Below are 19,745 nucleotides of genomic sequence, written 5' to 3' on the forward strand. Positions count from 1 at the left end.
CTCTGGCTTCTAACGGCTAGTTTGCTGTATGATGTTTTTGTTTCAGCTCGATGCTCAATGAATGCGCACTTGTTTGTAGTGGATAAACAGAACAAGTGCTTTGTTAGGGCAGTCAGTCAGGCTTTGTTGAGGATTCCCTGTTGCACGCTCCCCTTGAAAACATAAAGGTGGAAAGATAAACAAACACGTTGGTGTTCAAGCAAACAGTACACACACATGCATAAAACACCTGACCCATTTTTTATTTTTTTTTAGACCTGATGTTTTTCTTTGTGAAGTGACTCATCAAGTCCAGTTTATAGACAGAGATATGGCTGCAGTGTGAAAATCACTGTCCGCAGGGGACCTGCAGGTCTGTCAAAATCAGGTGGGTGGATTTTTACGTTTTTAAAGCTAAAGAAATGATTATGTAACTTTGCAGCTGCTCCACAGGCAACTGGTATTTGGTTTTACACCAACACAAATAATACGACGAATACATATATTTTTTTAAAGATGTAATATGCTAATTAGCATTTAATTGATCTTTAGCTAAAGGAAAGTCCAATGCCTAAATTTACCAACAGAGAATCATGAGGTTGGTGGTGCAATAAAAAACAAAAACTGGACAAACAAAATGTAAAAATGTATATTAGCATCACTGTATAGTTAACAGAGCCAAAATTCTATACTATAACTAGGCCTATAATGTATTCTATTGCACAAATGTGATGGACCAAAATGTTTCATTAAAATTGCAATGAAATGGAAATATTGACGGTACATTATCATGCTTCTATTCATCGATTGTTGACTGGATTTTGTGATGTGGCCATTGCATTTAAAAATCAGATCTGAATGTGAGTTTGTAGTGGATTGTAGGAAAGAGGAGGGGTTTAAGCAGACTAAATAATTAGGCATACATCAACAGAGAAGTCAACTGGAAGATCGAGTTATGATATTTTGATTAAACATTTTGAGGTAAAAAACAAACAAACAAATTAAAGTTAAAAATAAAACATATGCATGGATGAATATGAAAACTCTCACCTCATTTAAAGGCCAAAGCTCATGGAAATTCATTCCATGAATTAATTTAGAGAGGACTTTTATCAAATAGAGGAGATGACTCCAGTTAACTTAACGCAAAGTGTTGATGAAATGTTGACAGAGCACTTCAGAAAGATCTCCCTAATCCATAATGCAGCCAGTGAAGAGAGATGACAGTATTGTGCTGAGTATAGAATATTCTCAAGACGTGTGTGTGTGTGTGTGTGTGTGTGTGTGAGTGTGTGTGAGAGAGAGAGAGAGAGGTGGGGGGAAAACATGACACGGGGCTCAACAAATAAAGTAAAAAAAAAAAAATAGTTTACTAAATTTAAGGATTGGTTTGTTGTCCTCAACATATTCTTAGATGCTTTCAAGATTATCCAGCAGATACATTCTTGCAAACATTTAAGTTTGCAAGATATAACAAAGGATAGTCAAGATCAATTCATTTAAAAGTTTCAGTCTTCAGTTGCAACACAGCACTGGCCAGTCAACTGGCCGGAAACTCTTTCACACTGGTCACGGAGCAGCGGGCCATCCTTATTGCTGAGACCTGCGCCAACAAGTGCATATAATCACACATGCACACTCACACATTCTGGGTGAACAGCTGATGGGATCTCTTTTTCCAACACACAAATGTAATCCCGCCTGCTCTCTGTGTCAGAACAAAATCTAATTAATCAGTTCACACTCACAGTGAATCACACACCCTGAAGCAGTGTTATTATACACAGCTCTTTGATGCTTTGGTGCAGTCAAATGACTAGAGGAAAGCCATGCATCACTCTGAAGCAACACCTACCACAACAATGACTCAGCCAATGAAAGCTGGAAACTCTTTACATTATGGAGACAATTTGTTTCTCATGTTTATTTGAGTTTGTCTAATTGCACTTCAAAAACACCTTGAGAGAGTGTTTTAATGACATAGTAAACAATGAAGAATGTTCTGCACATCACATGATTCGCAGGACCATTTATCCTGAAGGTATTATTTATCGAATATAAGGAGATTAGCTCTGTTGTGAATTGCAGGATAGAAGGCTTTGGATAGTATATAAAAAAGCTGATATGAAGCCAGCGAGAAGACAAAGAAATTAAGATGAAGAAAAAGACTTCGGTCCTCATTCTACTGTTCTTTGGTGTTATTGTCAAGGGTGTCTCTGTGTATGTCTCTGGATGGATAAGTGACGTCTAGCGTTCTGTTCTAGAACACTCGGGGGATTCTGATCCAAAGGCAGCTCATTTTTTGGTTATGACTCTAAAGCCCGCAAAAGCTGTGCCTTAAGCAAACTTGTATTAAAGCTGAAAAAAGCTTCTGCCAGCCCGCTTTATTTGTGTCTAGGCAGATTTGTTCAAAGACAAAGGGGGAGTGAGAAGAAAGCAACAGTGAGGAAGAAGTGTGAGTGTGTGTGTTATAGAAAGATATCAGAACATGGCAGCTGCCCCCTCTGCTGCAGAGCAAAGACAGCATTCAAGTTTCTCCAATAGCAGGGACAGAATCTATATTATACAAATTACACAAAACATTGTAAATACGCCCCAAATTCCAATGGGCAAATAAAATCCAAAAAACACTGACTGATTGGGAGAATTAGACATGCAATTAAAATTACACAACCTATTTGAGTGGACACAACTTTGTCTATCCCTAACAGTCTCCATTTCATTGCACACACACACACACACACACACGCACGTGCGCGCGCGCGCTACCGTTCAAAAGTTTGAGGTCAGTAAGATTTTTTTTTTAAAGACGTCTCTTAGTTTCACTGCATTTATTTGATCAAAAATAAAGTAAAACAGTACAGTAACATTGTGAAATATTATTACAATTTAAAATAACTGTTTTCTATATTAATATATTTTAAAATATTATTTATTATTGTAATGGCAAAGCTGAATTTTCAGCAGCCATTACTCTAGTCTTCATGATCCTTCAGAAATTATTCTAACATGCTGAATTAGTGCTCAAGAAACATTTCATATTATTATTATTAGTATTATTATGTTGAAAACAATGCTGCATTATATTTTTGTGGAAGCCATCATACATTTTTGAAAATTCGTTGATGAATAGAAAGTTCAAAAGAACAGCATTTGTGAAATGCATTTATGAAAATCCAAAATCTTTTGTAACATTATAAATGTCTTTACTTTTGATCAATTTAATGCATCCTTTCTGAATAAAAGTTTAATTTCTTAAAAAAAAATTACTAAGCACAAACTTTTGAATGGCAGTGTACACACACAATCAGTCAAACACACATACAAAGCCTTACTAACATTTAACATCTGAAGCGCTCACAAAATACAAAGAATATAGCACAAAAATCAGCTATGAAAAACTTCGAATCTAATCCTTCTTAAATCCAGATTGTCTGAAAGCTTCTGGCTTAGTCTTGCTCATGAAGGATTTTAAAAAGTGTAAGAGAAGGGAAAGAATTAAAGAAAAATATGAAAGGCAAAATGGTAGGGGCATGCCTGCTGGTTTGATGACATAATATAAAACTAAACTCACCAACTGGAACACAGTGAAACAGAAGTATTAAAAAGTTGAGCAGAACAGGGAATTGCAGGTGAATTTCAGCTTTAATATCACAGTTATTCAGTATGATTCAGCATCATTTGAACTGCTACCCGCTCAGGATGCTCTATATCTTTCCTAGACTGCAATTAATGGCCGATGATTTTTCTCAATTCGTCCTAGCAGCTAATGACGCTCATTTATATGCTAGCTAATCCGTGGAAATGAATTTTTAAATGCAATTTTAATTACAGTTAAAATACTCAGATGAACAAACCACCAGAGGTGACTTAACTGAATTCAGCGTGAAGGAGACACAGATCATTCATAAATGTATGTGACGAGTCTGAGGTGTGAGGGATTTCTTGGAGCCACAAATAATAACATGCTCAATTATTCTAAAGAAAGAATGACTAGAATGATGGATTCATGAAATTTATCTGAAGGAAGGAGACATTATTAGAGGACAGTGCTCTCTGTGTGAGTGTGGTGTTGCAACAGTGTAAATCGTACAGCAAGTGCATGCTACACCCTGAGACAGACCTAGTTATCGATTCACCACAACACTAGAGAGAGAGCAAGAAAGGAGGAATTATACAACATAATGGGGCAGCAAAGAGTAGTATCCCAGTCTCAGAGGGACTTTTATTTATACAAATAGTAGGAGTGTGGGTGTTGTGCATGAGTCTGAAAGAAACAGAGCATGACAAAATACCTAGCAAATTGAAGGAGAGAAAAGGGGAGGACAGATCAATAGTAATCAAGCACATGACTGAAAGTTGAAAGGGCAAAGCAGAAGCACTCACAGGATGTTTAGCAGACAGTCTGCCACTCACTGTACTTGTCTGATTCCATGTGGAAGAAATGAATGTCTGAGAAACAGAGGGGGGAAAAAAAGCACAAAATTTACTAAACAACGACTATTTACAATGACTAAATCTATTAACTGTGTCAGCTTAAGTCATTTATTTATAAAGAACATTAAAAAAACTAAATAAATAAATGGAAAACATTGGATAAAAAGAGAAAATATTTAAACAATAAAATATTAAATATAAAATTACTATAATAAAAATATACAGTATACTGTAAGTTGGACTTACGATATACAACAGCACAATAAATAAAGGCATGTTTTAAAATCAAATTTTGTGTTAAAACTGTTCTTTTTTGCACAAACACAGCAGTATGAATACAGCTTATTCAAATACATCAGAATACAGTTATGAATAAAAGAATATTTCATTGAAAAGAGCACAGAAACATTGTCAAAATAATGAATCAAATATGACACTTTTTTACTGCCACCTAGTATGAATGGTTTGATTTCTAAAATTCTGTATGTCGAAAGTCTCGCCTTGCTCATACAAGACAAAATGCCATCCACAAATGCAGTCTTGATTTTGTGAATCTGTCTGTATTTAAGTATGATTTTGGGCAGTGGATGCAGCTTCTGTAGTTGTAATAGCTAAAATAGAATGCAAAAAAGCCAAAAAACAAAGCAGTTACACTCCACTTTTAATTTTAGTTAAAGAATAAGAGGTTATGAGTTAAAGAAATCTTTGGTAGCCTATGAATCATTTAATTTATCCTGCTTATCTTCAATTTAAATAATGTGTAACAGGTAATCTGAGAAATTAGATACATTGTCAAACTTTTTAAATTACAAACTGCATTATGGTTGGTGCTGACAATAATTCAATAAAAAAAAAAAACATCCATGGGACCATCTCATGTTCATTTGCACATATAGGGACATTAAATGTGTACTCACTTCTGTTTCTGATGTGGACTGCTGTTTTTTGAAGCTTCCTATTCTCACAAAGTTCATGTAAGCGCAGCTTCTTAAACAAGATCTGAAAAGAAGAGAGGTTTGTAATACATATTTATAATTACACTTAACTATCAACATGTTAGTGACAGAACAAAACCAATAGACACTAATAGACAACATTTTAGGGCATCATAGGGCATCTATGATTATGCTCAGAAATGGTGTCCAGAATAATCCAGTAGTGTTTAATTCATTCCTTCCTTTTTCTGAGAGAACTGGGGGAGGATGAGAGGGATGTACAAAATAGAAAAATTATAGAAAAGGGGCAAATGTGAAGGGTGCAGGAGTTTAAGAAATAAATATACACAAAGCACAAGAGAAACCAATATATGTATGTGCATATAAAATACATGTACACTCGTGAGAGAGAAGGAAAGAGATATGAGAGGAGATGTTAATGTTCTTTTTGAGAAAGCAGATGCCAGCAGTGGTAGATCTGGTCACACAATATACCCTCGATTCCCCCTTAGGGAAAATAGACCTGAGAAAATCACTATTCTTAAAATCACACACTATTACCCCCAGCAATTCTGAAGTATTTTTCAAGGCCTCCTTGTCCACATGCATTTTATAGCTTTCCATTGCTGAGAGAGAGAAAGAGGGAACAATGTTAATGCAGCAAGTCAAAATTATTGGCTTTGTTGTAAATGCATGACCAAATCTAATTCATTAGACAGTGAAATATGGCTCTCTTCTTAAATAGCATTTTATTTCAGACTGTGATAGTAAATTTAAAGATATAAAGAATGAATATGCTGCACTGAAAATTTACTCAATAGATTACATGACTAAAGAATTAGATAAATTTTATTTCAGTGTCATTCCAGTGCCTCACACACAAATTACATGATTAAAAAGAAACTGCATGTGACTGCATCTGAAACAAAATTCAGATAGTGTCATTTGTGGCAATTTCAAAATTTCACAATAAACATATACATGTTTGGCAACACACCGATGGAAAAAAGCCATATACAGTCAAAAAGAAATTGTTTCAACTAAAAATGGAAATAAACTTACGATTATACCAGGAAATTAATAGATCAGGGAAATGCAGTATGATGCAATTCTGAGTTAAATTGGTCACTTTTTTTAATCTCTACAATCTGTTTGCTCAGACCTGCCAGAATTGGAATCATCTTTTGTTCTACGGCAGAATAGAGCTGCCACAGCCCCTGAGTCTATAGACAAAGAGACGGAAAATTGAGAGCATGAGAGAAAACTGAGAAACAGTGTACATTATGCTTTATTTAGAAAAGATTAATTTTAAATTACCTGAAGCTTGTTATGCAGTTCCATCATTAGATTGTATAGGAGAGACAAGTTTGAGATCACTTGAGTCACCTGATAAAGCAGTAAAGAGAGGGACAAAGCCACTGTAAAAGTGTAATTTCCAAGTCAAAAATTAGACACTGCTGGGGTCTTTTTCTGATCACCACTTGTTGAATCAGATGTGTATATCTGACCTTAACTTGCCCAAGCACAGGCTGCAGTGATGTGGATGTAACTGGATGTGTGTAGTGCTTGGAAAGCAGGGTCTGAAAGCAGGATGCAGAGTCAGAAGGATCTAACAACCATGTTGTAATCTGAGGATCCATCACTTCACACCCCAACACTACATAAAAAAAACACATTACCACTGTTCCCACATTTTAACACTTAGATGCAAGCCTATATTTAATGGTAATGTCTATATTTAAACAGTATTTCCCTCTTTTGGGAATATATGATTTTAAGCATGAATTTAAGATCGTCTTGTGGGCTTTAATAAAAGCAGGACCATTTGACTTATAAGTTTATACTATACAAGTCTATACGAGTTAACAAGAAAAATATCACAAATTTACTTGTTTAATCAATGACTTAGAAACAGCAAATAGAATATTTATGTTAGAATATAGTATATAATTTTCACATTTTTCAAATCAACTTTTTGCAGTTTTAATTTAATTATTAGTCCTAAACCATTGTTTATTTTCTGTAAAAAAAAAAAAAAAAAAATTTTTTTACGTGGTCTTAGACTTTTGAATCCTACTCTATATAACATGGTAACTGTCTAAATAGTCGGAGTTAAAGGAACTTTATGTATGCGCCACCTTGTTTCCAGCTCAAGTCTTTGCTAAAGTGTTTCAGTGCTGTGCGAAGCAGGTCTTTAGCTTTAAAACACACAAACGGCTTTGTGTCACACATCTTCTTGAGAATCTCTCTAAGGACACACAGACATACAGATACACAGAAAAACACACTAAACACAACCTACAGCATCCACAAATGTGCTCACCTACATACAATTCCACATTCCATCTGTAACAGTATCCCTTTAAAGAAAAACTAATAATAAATGCTACTAGCCATCTGTGACAGAAAAACAGCAAGGACACAATGAGGAGTAGTTAAACGCAAATACCCCTCTGTCTCTTTCTCGTTTCCTCTCCAAATACAAACATACCTGGAAAAGACATCCTGCTTTTGTGTCAAGTCTTGTTGGGCCCAGGCTGGTGCCTGCTCTATAGTCTAAAGTACAGCACCCTCTCTGATGGTCTGTCCTGTGGTCCCTCTGAATCCAAATTCCTCTTCAGCAGAACCAGCAGGCCACACACTGCAGGGCACAGCCTCTTTAGGAGAGACATTGAATATATCCAGATTCCAGCCATTAATCCTCACATTCAGTACCACTCATACAACATTCAGTATGGCTGCATAATTTGCAGCAAATCTATCGTAAGAAATGTTTTTTTAAACTAGTCTCATGCTTACCCAGGTTGCATTTATTTGATTAGAAATACAGCAAAACTGTAATATTGTGAAATACTATTACAATTAAAATAATTATTTTCTATTTGAACATATTTTAAAACGTAATTCATTCCTGTGATGGTGAATTTTCAGCAGCCATTACCCTTCAGTGTTTTCAGCCATTATCCTTTCAGAAATCATTCTAATATGCTGATTTGATGTTAATTTTCAACAATGTTGAAAAGTTATTATTAATTTAATTCGTGTTTTTCATGGAAACTGTGATACATTTTTTCAGGAGTATTTGGTAAATAGAATGTTCTAATTATTATAAATAGAAGTATTTTGTAACTATTTTTGATCAACAATGCGCCCCACTGAGCCCAAACTTTTGAACAGTAGTGTAGATCTACCAAAATTTGTAGTAAAACCAAAGCTTAATAGTTTAGTTCGATGAATATCATCTAGTGACTCTGTAATCACACCTGCTCTGGGTCTAGTTGTATGGGGCCGTCTTGGTATACCATGGTAACAACAAATGCATTCACTTTTCCAGCCTCCTCAAACAAACACTCTCTCTCCTCTTGTGAGAGACGGCCTGTGTCACACAGTCTGGGGTCAGAGGTCAAACTAAAGGCCCCTCTAGTGGTTGCTGTTGTTACATCTTCTTTTCTGTCTGCTTCTGAAGGCATTTCATAGCTTCGTTTGGATCCTGACAGACATGGATCAGAGAGCTTGGGGGGTTTGGAGCGATTTGGTTTATTGCATCCTTGACTCTTTAATTCTTTCTGGGGTCTGAGAGGATGTCTCTGCTTCTTGACGTCAGGCTGTGGAGGTTTTGGTTTTAGGAGCTTTATTGAGCCCTTTACTTTTGCCTTGTGGAAGAGCTGTGAGGGGAACCTCAGGGCTCTGAGTGTCTTTTTGCGCAACTCCTGTGATGAAGTGATCTTAGGAGCTTCTTGTGTCGGTCCAGAGGATTCCCATTTCCCTGTATGCTTTGGAAATAATTTCATCTCACCAGCCTGTGTGAGTTAAAAAAATGCAAGTAGAGTTAAAGAAGAGGACATTTGAGTTCAAATTAGCTCTAATTCACATGTGAAGAAAATATTTAAACATAATTCAAATAAAGCCAATTTCATAACTTCAGAAAGCTTAAATCAGCACCAGACAGCCATCCACACACAGCCCTCCTATTTGGAGTGTGGCTGTCAGTGGCAGACAAATCAGCTTAAAACAAAAAGCTTCAGTAAGAGATTATGTACACAGTTCCCAGGCTGTCACTACTAAAGCTCTCTAAAGCAGTTTTCAGGCTGATGATGCACCCACACTTTTACCACTGCTAGGACAAGACTTCATCTGGTACTTCTCAACCTCTGAACGACCCCTGGGATTCTTTATGTAACAGACATCTGCAGTAAGAGACTTCCATTATTCATTAATAGGCTGTTTCACCTTGAAAGGAGTTCAAATAAAACTACACCAAGCATTCAAGGTCAAAACATTCTTGCACACTAGATAACTGATCAACAGATAACTGAGGCTTTTTTATGTTCATGCTGTTTTTAGAACATCTAGAATTTAGTGTTCTTTGTCTAGATAAGTCCGTAAGCAGGTGAAAGGATGCTGTCCTTTGAATTGTATGTGTGTGTGAGTGTGTGTGCTTAGTACATTGTCAGTACTTGTTCTCCTCATCACTCTGATGCTCTGTACTTTAGAACCCTGGGGAAGTTTTGTGTTTTTTCTTCTCTGGACAAAGAAAACTAAATTTTTTTTTTTTACATAAATGCAGACTGATGCTTCATCTTCATTCCCACAATGTAATGTAGTGCTGTTAATAACACCACTCTGAGCCATCGGAGTACAGAGAGACACTCATAACTGATCCCTTAAAGACCAATTTTTACCTGTGCTCTATTTTCTTACCAACAGTTTCACACAGAATACACCTTGTAGAAGAAAAGTTCTTTGCAGCTTAAAAAGGTCAGGATGTTTAAAGTTTTGTGTTTTTTCTTCTCTGGACAAAGAAAACTAAATTTTTTTTTTTTTACATAAATGCAGACTGATGCTTCATCTTCATTCCCACAATGTAATGTAGTGCTGTTAATAACACCACTCTGAGCCATCGGAGTACAGAGAGACACTCATAACTGATCCCTTAAAGACCAATTTTTACCTGTGCTCTATTTTCTTACCAACAGTTTCACACAGAATACACCTTGTAGAAGAAAAGTTCTTTGCAGCTTAAAAAGGTCAGGATGTTTAAAAAAATGTATTAACTGAAATGACAAAAAAAAAAAAAAAGTTCTCTCGGGCAGCCATGTTGCCGCTGAAGCCGGTTTACGCTGAGATAATTCATACCCCTTCGTTTGAAGTGTGGTCCGGAAAAATCTTCATTTGAAGGGCTGTCTGGCCCTTCCCCTACCCCTACCCCTCCAACCAAAAGAGAATTGAGACACCCCTACCCCTTCACGTGAACGCGCGAAACGGAGGGGTAGGGGAAAGGGGAAGGGCTAAGGGGTAGAATTGGGATTGGGCCTTAAAGACATGTCAGAGCTGTGTAGTAGTTAGTGCTTCCCAGTCCTATTTCTTCCTCTCCAACATCTCTTAACCATATGGTTAGCAAAAGTCAAAAGTCTAAAAAATTTGATTCAATTAACAAAATCAAAGTGGAATAAATAAGATCAATGTTGGGATCCGAAAAATCAGACAAAAACATCTCTGATGACACAAGGCATCCAGGACTGAGTCAGTACATTACCTGAGTGTGGGGCTGGATGTTGTGCTGCAGTCCACCACTGGTGGGGTGCACTGTGGACTCCGCCTTAACATCTCTCTCTCCAACAGGCATCAGGATTGTATTCTCATCTGGCTGGGGAGAACCTGGATGATAAGAGTGAATAATGTCTCAGCATTGTGACTGGCATGTGGATGCATGTGTGTCATCAAACCTTACCAAGCTTATTTCTGCCTAGAGGGTACTGTCTATTAGTTGTATCATTAGCTTGTACCTGACATGTCCTGCTGTGTACTATATGCCATTTAAAACCATTTTAAACAGCATTTTGTAAATGAATGAATGAATGATGCATTTATATAGCGCTTTATTGTGTATTGCTGTACACCCAAAGCGCTTTACAATCATGTGGGGGGTCTCTCCTCAACCACCACCAGTGAAATGATGAATAATTATCTTGATATGACTTGGTTGGTTTAACAAAGAACTGGTTTACAAGAACAAATTGTTTGCAAATCAGACATTATCAGCCTAGGTAAAGCAGACACACTGGGAGAACATCTTGCATGAGAAATCATGTGACATTTGGTAGGGCTGCAATACAAAGATTTTTTTTAAATATGTATTTGTACTGTCCATCAAGCACTGTACTTACTAGTTCTGCTCTTGGTAATCTCGCTTCTTTCAGAGCCACTGTCTTCTTTTTCCTTCACTGAGTCCAGTATTTCACCTGACCTAACAGTTGTATCTTGCACACATTCAAGGACAGAAATGCTTCCACATATTTCGGCATGTAGACAGCATTTGACTGGAACTGACAATTCAGAGTTTCTGCTATTTTGCCAGCAATGGCTGCTCTCCAGATGCTCAAACTTACATGCTGGTTTCTCTAAATTAGACATATGATTACTATGCTGCACTTGTATGAACACAGCTTGGTCAGCTTATCTTCAAAAACAGAATCACGGTCATCTTTCGTTGTCAACCACGATCGACATCTACAAAACGGAGCTATCTGTCCAGTCCTACTCTGCTTGCCCACAATATCAATCCTCTTTTCTTCTCCAGATACTGGTTGACAGTTGTTAGTAGGCAATGTAAGCTGCCCAAAGCTGAGCTTCTTTACTGGAGGAGCCTCATGTTGATCACAACCTACTGGGTCTTTTTCAGTGGGGCTTGCTGGTTGAATCCACCTCCTCTTATTGAAGGTCGGTCTATGGATCTCTGCTTCTGCCATAACACCTGATCTAACCTGAGGGCTCCCCATGCTATTTAAGTGGAACATATGTAACCTGTCTTCTCCCTGCGATACCGGTACATAAGACTGGACATTGGGCTTTATATCACCACCAGCATAGTACAGTGCAAACCTCTCATTACTGGTCACATCCTTTAACTTTAAGTGGTTTGAATCTTCCACCAGATTATTATAATACAGGTCTCTAAAGAGAGAAAGACATAAAACAGAAGATAAAATGATCAGAAAAAAGATAATATCAAAGTAAACTTGTTCAATACTAGGACTAATCTATGTACTGTACTTAAACAGCATTTTTAAAATTTCAAAAAGTCAAATGAACAATTACTTTATTTGTAGTTACAGAAATAATGTATAAATTATCGTTGGCTCAATATATGTGCGGTGTAAAAGTATAATTTCTAGGTATCACTCACCTGCTTTTCCCTGCACACAAATCTTGATTTGTTTCATCTGCCTTGCTGCTGAGACAGGCTGAACCCTCTACCAGATGAGGCTGTAATTGTTAATAAGTTAAAGATTTCCTCAGACAGAAATACATTTAGACAGTTTTTAACACCTGTTTGAGAACTAGTCTATCAAAGTCACCAAGCCTAGCTCAAAAGTTTGAACTTGCCTGTTAATAACCAATAAAATGCATAGCCAATAAAATAACTAACCTCAAGTTAATAATACTGTTAGAATGTTCTGTTTCTGACTCACTGACTTTGTTTCTGCCTGTTCTGTGCACATACTGGACCCGAAGTGCTGCTATGACGCTCTGCGCAGCTGCAGAGAGAGGTGCTGCATTCAGACTGCTGCAAAGGTAGCTCTCCATCTCATTTGCTGATCTCCTAGTCTGTCTTGACACACATGCAGAAAAATAGCAGTGCAATCTAAGCAGAAGGTGCTAGATTCAAATCTGACATCAAAGGGAGCAAACGTGCACATGCATCACAACAATTGGCTGTTGTCATACTCTTCCACCACACAATATTTGAGTGGAAATCTATTGTTCCAATGTCTGTCAGTCAACTCAGATCTATAAAAAGATAATACACGTAGTCGGCTGGTGTTTCTCAGGTGGCCTTCTTTCATGAGATGAAAATCATAAATTCATTGAAGCAAAGAATCAAACTGCATTTATAAAAAGTTTGAAAAACACACACTCGCACAAAGATTTGCTCAAACATTGAGATTACAAATTATGTTTATTCACAAAGATACAACTGTTAATCAACCAAAAAACATGATTTATACAAGGAGCAGCACATTTGTTTAAGTACAACTGCAAAATGATGTGAAACTGTAGGAACTAAATACAAATTTGACATATCTAAAGAACATTAACTTTTAGCAGATAGCAAAATAAACAATAATAAAATGAGTATATCAGATCTAAGGAGATCCATAACAGAAACAACAATGGTCCATGTCCATATCTGCATATAACATTAATTTTTTTGCAGCAGGGACCTCTGTATTGTTGGCTGGAGTAGACAAAGGAAATCTGTCTACATTCTGATTCTACATAACCCCTGCTTGAGCCTCTATATCTCTCACTGCCCTGCTGAGCAATCTTGGATCCAGATGGAAATAAACATACAGTTCCCTCTCTCTCCTCAGGGTAGCACTGCGTTCAAGCCTCCCTCGTTTGGCCTTCAAGTCCCCAACTATGTCCTGAAGAGATGTGTACAAGGCCTTCTGCTTGACCTCCAACTCATCTAGAACTATTGTGAGCTCCTAAACAGAGAGAGTGGGTGGGGAAAAAGTCAGACACAGAACAGGATGTGTCAAGTACAGAGAAAAACAAAGCATGACAGGCATAGTAAAAGTCAAAGGGAAATGGCATGTGCATGACAGTGTATATACAGTGGAAAAGAGTTTGAGAAGGTGAGACAAAGAGCAGGAAACAGAGAAAGAGAGAAAAAACTAAACGGAGTTAAAGGGTTAGTTCACCCAAAAATGAAAATTCTGTCATTAATTACTCACCCTCATGTCGTTCCAAACCCGTATGACCTTCGTTCATGTGCGGAACACAAATTAAGATATTTTTGATTAAATCCGAGAGCTTTCTGGCCCTGCATAGACAGCAACGCAACTGAAACATTTTACGGCCCAGAAAGGTAGTAAGGACATCGATAAAATCCATGTGACATCAGTGGTTTAAAAAAGTGAAAGTGACGTGACATGTGGCCAAGTATGGTGACCCACACTTGGAATTAGTGCTCTGCATTTAACCCATCCAAAGTGCACACACACAGCAGTGAACACACACACACCGTGAACACACACCCGGAACAGTAACTTCATAACTGTAATGTTATGAAGCTACAAGAATACTTTGTGCGCAAAGAAAACAAAAATAACTTTATTCAACAATTTCTTCTCTTCCGTGTCAGTCGATACGCATTCACGAGAGTACCACGATGCATGCATGTGATGATGCTGCTGACCCAGGAGCCGGTGTTCTGACGCAAAACCCAGATGCGCTGCGCCTTGTACTCTCGTGAATGCAACACAGAAATAAAGTTGTTATTTTTGTTTTCTTTGCACACAAAAAGTATTCTCGTTGCTTCATAACATTACGGTTGAACCATATATAGTCATAGTGAATAGTCACATGGACTATTTTAACGATATCCTTACTACCTTTCTGGGTCATAAAACATTTCAGTTGTGTTGCTGTCAATGCAGGGTCAAAAAGCTCTCGGATTTAATCAAATATCTTCATTTGTGTTCCGAATATGAACGAAGGTCTTACGGGTTTGGAACGACACGAGGGTGAGTAATTAATGACAGAATTTTCATTTTCGGGTGAACTAATACTTTAAATAGAATACAACTTGCAATGGTCCACGGTCTGCTTGATAAGAAATCTGTTAAGGAAATACACATATCCCAATCACATGAACTCCTCATTAACATTGATCACTTTCTGTGCACACAAGTACAGAGGTGAACAACAAATAATTTAATAATTAATAATAATTTATGCATTTAGCAGACGCTTTTATCCAAAGCGACTTACAGTGCATTCAGGCAATACATTTTTTACCAGTATGTGTACAAATACAACTGATAAATAGAATTGATTTAATTGACTGCAATAGGATTATCATAAATACATTTAAATTCTGCATTACATTGAGAAGGGAAGAAAAGAAACATCTAACGCGTTGCAAAGAATTTTGTGTTTGTTTTTAATGTCATCCCAGTTTCTATGACTATTTTCATGGCGAATCCAGGTTAAAATATAAAAATAGATCAAACTAAAAAACCTAGCCAATTTTTAATAAAACTTATTCTAGATTAACTTTGTTAAAAGGCTTTTCATGGGTGTCAGCAGAACAGTGTTTTCAGAGGACTAGAAATATCACAGTCCAATCATTTGTGTTTCACAGACAGGTGTTGCAGTGACAGGAAAGAAAACAGAAGCCATAGACAATTTTAAACCTATATATACACACTAACAGCTTGTGTCAGTGCAAACCCTCTTTTGACATTTAAAAACAACAACAAGAACAAAAAACCTACTGTCAGTATGTACAGCAATGAAAAGACATGGACAGTTATATTGGCAGCTAACCTTATTGCATATGCATTTGTAAGTGTTTCCCCTTCAGACACAAAATTTATGGGAGGAGACAGTATTTAAATGAACAGAGGTTTGCAGAAAATGGTACTTTATTTAACATCCAAAAAGGCATGTCTTAACCATTATGCTCAATATGCTCCTGTATTTGTGCCACTCTTGGTAAATTGCGTTGGTCATTATGGATATGAGCAAGCTGTGTTCGTGTTCTTTCATTTGAACAGTGTCAGTAGATCACCTGCAAACATGTTCACTCCCACCGGCACTTTAATTTGTTTGCTGTCTCACGCTAATTCGCCATGTTTAGTTATTCTGGCCCATAATCTTAATACAGCAAATAAATATAAAACACAGTGCATAAAAACACAGAAAAACCCACCACCCAACAATTACGACCAACCACTGAGAGGTGCATGCTTTTTATAAGTCAAGAATATGATGATTAATCTGCTCACGTTTCTTGGGATTCACAAGGGATGACGTTGAAAATGATGGTGAGGTTGAGAAAAAAAAGAACAGAAAGACATACCTGTGCATGAGGGCAGAGCTCCAGTGCAGGTGTGGCTATAGCACATACCTGCGGCCTCAGAAGAGGCTGCACAATGTCTGAGTATGCCACTTGGTCGAGCGCATCTCGGTCACTTTCTAACCGAGCTCCAGTATAGGCTTGCTCTCGTCTGGCCCCATCCAAAGCCTCTTGTACAGTGACCAAATCCTCCTGCAGTTTAAAGGCCGCCGTTTCCAGCCTACCATAGGTTTGGAATGGATCCTCTCTCTCCGTGGGGGTCTTAACTAACTCAAGCATCTGCAGCAACCTGAGGGATTAACATATAGAAAATATAGATATGAAGATATAGTCTTACAAACTCAACCTGCATTTCAAAGTAAAAAACTGTAAGTTAAACTTCTCTCCACTCACGGTGGATTACCTGCTAAAGGCTGTGTCCTTGGAGCTGATGACCTGTTGTTTAGCATTAGAACCAAGGTAAGGCACTTGAGTTAAGTGAGGTTGTGTCAGAATGTTTTCTCTCTGAGCAGCAGCTTCTGCTGCCCCCTCCAGCTTCTTCAGTATTTCATCAAGCTGCTTCATCACCCTCTTCCCCATAAGGAGCTCTGCATCCTGGGCCAGACGCACAAGTTCGAAAAAGGCCTTCTGACGGAGAAGCTGGTCACGAACTTCGGTTTGCTTGGAGGTGTAGTAATTTTGCCTGGCTAACTGAAGAGCGAGGTCACCACGCACCACGGGGATGTTAAGGAGGCAGGCACAGTCTCGTAAAGCAGAGCGGACTGGGTCTAACATAAGGGACTGAATTTCAGACTGAATTGAGAGGATCTCAGAGCGTAGATCAGGCTCAAGCCTGATCACCTGTGAGTAGCACAGAGACTACGAGAGGAAGAGAATGAAACATTTAGAGGCATACTCAGTACAAGGGACAGAAAATATTTCCTCGATTTTATAATTAAAAAAAGCCAGACACACAAAGTTTATTCTCCTTGCAGTGTGTTTATCTACATACAAATTTGCCTTGGCACATGTTGGAGTAAAACAGGGTTAAAATGCTGTTTCACACATACAAATTTAAAGTAACAGCACAGTGCTGATGAATAACTACAGTTTAAAGATACATATCTGTAGCAGTTTTACAAGTAACAGTGCATTTCAGGCATAATAATGGCAAGAATAGAATAGCTCTTACTTAGGTTGGAAATATGACCTGAGATTGAGAAGCTTTTTAAATAGTTTTTTCTTTTATTGAACAAATTATTTTACTAAATCACTAAAACTCAGTGTACACTACTGTTCAAAATTTTGGGGTTGGTAAGATTTGTAAATTTTTTTGAAAGTTTGTTACGCTCAGCAAGGCTGGATTTATTTGATCAAAATACAGTGAACAGTAATATGGTGAAATATTATTATATTATAATATTATTAAAGTTTTATATTGTAATATATTTTAAACTTGCCATAAATGTTAACCATGTTAATAAGAAACAAACAATAATATATTACTCTTAAAATGTTTTGAATAGCACTGTATAGGCATTTATAAACCAATCATGGAAACTATAATTTTAATTAATATTCACCTCTGTGCTGCTGTTTAGTCGCTGGATGAGCCACTCTTTTGCTGCCTTGTCGCCATGCTCCTTTGCCCTCTCTTTCACCAGCTGATACTGTGCCACTATATATGCCCACTGCAGTTGTGCCATCTCTTTCTTCCTGAGCTCCACTAGTCCCTCATCCTCTTCTTCCTCGTGCTCACTGCAACAGCTCAGATTAGTCAGCTGGCAGCGATTGGATGTGGAGGTCTCCAAGTTTGAGATGCCCTGAAAGAACTGACGCTGAGTGTAGGCAGTCAACACTTTGGTGAATTGCTCCTGTTGCTGGAGAAAAGGCTCTAGAGACAACTGAGAGAGGAGCACTGGAGTCCCTGGTTGAGCAACTAATGGTGGCGCAGCTCCATCTTTACTTCTTAGGTAATGAGGGTCAGTTTGGAAAAAGCCAGCCAGTTTGGTGGTCTCTTTTGACAGGTTCTCCACAGCGGAGTTGGTGTATGCATTTTCAGCTGCCAAGGCAGAGTTGGCATCCTTTACTGTAGAGCCTCCTTCCTGCAGCAGTGTTTGGGATGCAGAGGAGTTTGCACCCCAGTTGGTAGCCAACATCTGCAGCTTATTGAGTCTGCATTGTTTTAGCTGCTTTTCCTTGCGGAGAGCTTGAAGTTCTGTTTCGAGGTCCTCCATTGTTACATTTCCCCCTCCACACAGCGCAGAACAGCCCTGTGACACTACACCTCCATCTACGGGCAAACAGGTTTTAAGCAGCTCAGCCAGTGTCACCTCATCCAACATGGGCTTCCCGGACTCCTGGAGTGCCTTGTACGCTTGCAATTCTTCTGGCGTTAGAACATTGCTGCGGTTCAGGCGGTTGCAGACGACACGTAAAAGGTGCAGGTTATCTGGTGCTGTGTCAAATAACCAGTCAAACTCGGAACCTTTCAGCACAGACGCCCGTGGGTAACCCAACCGTGACAACACCTCAACAAACTGAGCCCCATCCAGCATGGCTGCTTATGTCAGCTTGGCTCACACTTCAGATATTCCTTATCCTAAAGCAGATGGTCAAAAGACATTATAACAAGCCCGACTTATTCTATGTATTTACAAAGTGAAGGACCTACTGAGGTGAATGTTGCATGTTACTGTACTGTGTGCAAATAGGAAAACACACACACACACACATTACCATTCAAAAGTTTGTCACATCCTTCAGAAACCATTCTAACTATAATCTTACTGACCCATAACCAAACATACACACTCACAAAACACACGTATAAATATAGAGATATTCAAAATATAATAATTCTCAAGAAAGAAAAAATGGACTGTACAAGACCCATCGCAGCAGTTTCACTTTCAGACACGACTCGGTCATGACCAATACCTCAAAGATAGGCTAGCTAAAGTCAAAGCGGCTTTAGCTTTACCTTCAGTATGACAGATGAATAGCAATATATTTTGAATTTCAAGAGCCGTTAAAAACAAGTTACGTTACCGTTAAACGTTTGCATTAAGCTAAATTGGCTTGCTTTACTGGTTTACCGAGTACAAACGATAATACATTTGCCATATTTTTTTTTTCAAAAACTGACAATGATATATATTTCATAAAGCAGTATATAGTAAACATCCATACCTTAAAAACCAGAACCCTTTTGATGTATTGCAGTCTGTCTCGATTACCACTTCCGAAATGCCCGCGCTTGGTTTCGTCACATGACGTGGGGTGGTTCCTCGACAAATATATTATTTCAAAAGCCTATTTTTATTTTATTTTTTATTTTTTTTGCCACAGAAGATGGAATGATATTATAATACAGCTTAAAACTGTATAAACATATATAGAAGTGGATTTACTGAAAACAACATTAAGAAGCGTCTTCATTGAAAATGATTGACAAATTGAGTCGGCCAATCAGATAGATACAAAATGTCACCTGATTAAGATTCAGCCAAGAATGTAGCAGTATATGGACGGTGGGAGGGTTC

The 19,745-nt window shown here is 37.8% G+C and overlaps 1 protein-coding gene and 1 pseudogene across 4 annotated transcripts; both read right to left on the minus strand.

Annotated features, from left to right (window-relative positions):
- LOC107753975 (DNA polymerase nu-like) overlaps positions 1-12,100 on the minus strand; it is a 43,540-nt pseudogene extending 31,440 nt beyond the window's left edge.
- A 1,476-nt stretch (positions 12,101-13,576) lies between these two features.
- On the minus strand, positions 13,577-19,585 carry LOC107753919 (HAUS augmin-like complex subunit 3). Of its 4 annotated transcripts, none has more exons than XM_016570191.1 (5): positions 19,393-19,572; positions 17,784-18,802; positions 16,625-17,079; positions 16,225-16,510; positions 13,577-13,843 (listed from the first exon to the last, which is right to left on the minus strand). In XM_016570191.1, exons 2-5 carry the CDS (start codon positions 18,756-18,758, stop codon positions 13,628-13,630), a joined length of 1,932 nt encoding a protein of 643 aa, XP_016425677.1. In that variant the 5' UTR covers positions 18,759-18,802; positions 19,393-19,572; the 3' UTR covers positions 13,577-13,627. The 4 variants fall into 4 exon arrangements, with proteins under 4 accessions (XP_016425677.1, XP_016425679.1, XP_016425678.1 ...); XM_016570193.1 differs by having other exon boundaries at positions 16,273-16,510; positions 19,393-19,562; XM_016570192.1 differs by lacking the exon at positions 19,393-19,572 and adding an exon at positions 19,184-19,224.
- Positions 19,586-19,745: the final 160 nt, after the last annotated feature.

The sequence above is a fragment of the Sinocyclocheilus rhinocerous genome, unplaced genomic scaffold, assembly GCF_001515625.1.
Source record: "Sinocyclocheilus rhinocerous isolate Xijiao unplaced genomic scaffold, SAMN03320098_v1.1 scaffold831, whole genome shotgun sequence".
NCBI lineage: Eukaryota > Metazoa > Chordata > Actinopteri > Cypriniformes > Cyprinidae > Sinocyclocheilus > Sinocyclocheilus rhinocerous.